We start from the raw sequence: 1,484 nt of genomic DNA, 5'->3' as shown, positions 1-1,484 counted from the left end.
TATAAAACAGCCAACCAGAATACAATATTGTAACTCTAGCTTTTTACAGATTAGTTCTCCAAAGTCCCCTCTGCACAAGTTCACCCACCTCTCCCCACGTGTCTGTATTTTCTAGTAACCTTCCATTTGTTTCCAAAGGTATTTTTGTGCTATTTTAAAAATATGTTCACTCAAATTCAACACATACTTTAAAAAAGTGGTCTAAAGTTATTAAACAAGCCAATAATTTTCACTAGCAAATTTAAACACTGTCTGTACTAACACATCATAGTTTATCAATTAAAACATCCAAACATCTATTTGAAAGCATATGTATTATTTCAAATCAACTGCAGTGTTACTAACCAATTGAATCCTCCACACCTGCAAAAAACAAAAAATTTCAAAAAGCCACTGTTTTTTACATACACTGTGAAAGGATGTTTCCATATGTAAACATATTAAAAACAAACATCAATAAACTCTGAAATCAACCTTTTCAAATTATAGCGAATTTCCTGGTGGTCACAATCCTAATACAGTTGAGTATATACAACAAACAAAATTTCTCCTTCTCCCTCAAAGAGAAATGATTTATTTTATTCTACTATATTGATAAAGCTTTTATCTAATGTTTTTTCCTGGTTTTTAAAAACAGAGATTATTCCATTCTTTTAGCTTTCACATCTGCAGGTACACAAATAATTTGATGATGTAAAATCAAGAATATATTCATAGAAAAGCTTACCGTTGTCACTTTTCAGCATCCCATTGCTCAGTTGTTTTAATCTCTTTTGATGCGATTTGCCATTGTAGTGGATTTGTGCTTGAGCAGCCGAATTCAGCTGAATGTTACACACGCTGCACAAAGTGAAGTTGGTATGCTTCTTTTCTCTTTCTGGTTTTTCGTCAAAGTCGTCAGGTATTAATTCAGCCTCACTCTCCCCATCTTGTGCACATGCGAAATCTAGGGGTACAAAGAAAGTTATGAACAGGCAGATCAAGGTTTCTAGATTCCTTCTTATTTTTTAAATTGAGTAGAAAATAAACATTGTTCTACACATTTAAGAATTCAAAATTTCTACTTCCTCCTATTTTAATATGTTGCTTCTATACTTTCCTAAGTAGATCGACTCTTCAGTGGAAGATAAATGGCAAACATTTTACTTTTTTTTTCTGTGCCCAATACTGTGCTATTGGTCCCCATTACCTCATTTAATCATCATAAAAATGAAATAAGCACTATAGGTTTCCCTGTTTCATAGCTGAGGACACTAAATTTCAGAGTGGTTAAAAAACTTGTCTAAGGTCACACAGTTAGCAAGTGGTATACCTGGGATAAGCATTCAGTTTTATTTATCTCCAAGTCCCAAGTTATTAATTATCATATTCTCTATCATGTATTAATGTACTAGATTTTTTTGATTCAACTAAATAAAACTCCTTATTTTTATATTCTTTACCTATTACATAAAGTGACTCGCATCTGGATGGACACATTCTAC

General features: G+C 32.3%; 1 protein-coding gene across 1 annotated transcript in view; it reads right to left on the bottom strand.

Annotated features, from left to right (window-relative positions):
• Positions 1 to 727: 727 nt before the first annotated feature.
• LOC105820769 (zinc finger protein 385B-like) overlaps positions 728 to 1,484 on the bottom strand; it is a gene marked incomplete at its 3' end in the record, with an annotated part of 281,731 nt that continues 280,974 nt past the window's right edge. The window contains exon 2 of the mRNA XM_012657326.1: positions 728 to 946. Coding sequence (XP_012512780.1) covers positions 728 to 946 — 219 coding nt within the window. The remainder of the gene's footprint in view (positions 947 to 1,484) is intronic.

The sequence above is a fragment of the Propithecus coquereli genome, unplaced genomic scaffold (genome assembly GCF_000956105.1).
Source record: "Propithecus coquereli isolate 6110/MARCELLA unplaced genomic scaffold, Pcoq_1.0 Scaffold539, whole genome shotgun sequence".
Taxonomy (NCBI): Eukaryota; Metazoa; Chordata; class Mammalia; order Primates; family Indriidae; genus Propithecus; species Propithecus coquereli.
Note: the sequence above shows the minus strand (reverse complement) of the source record. Positions and strands in the feature narration are given on the sequence as shown.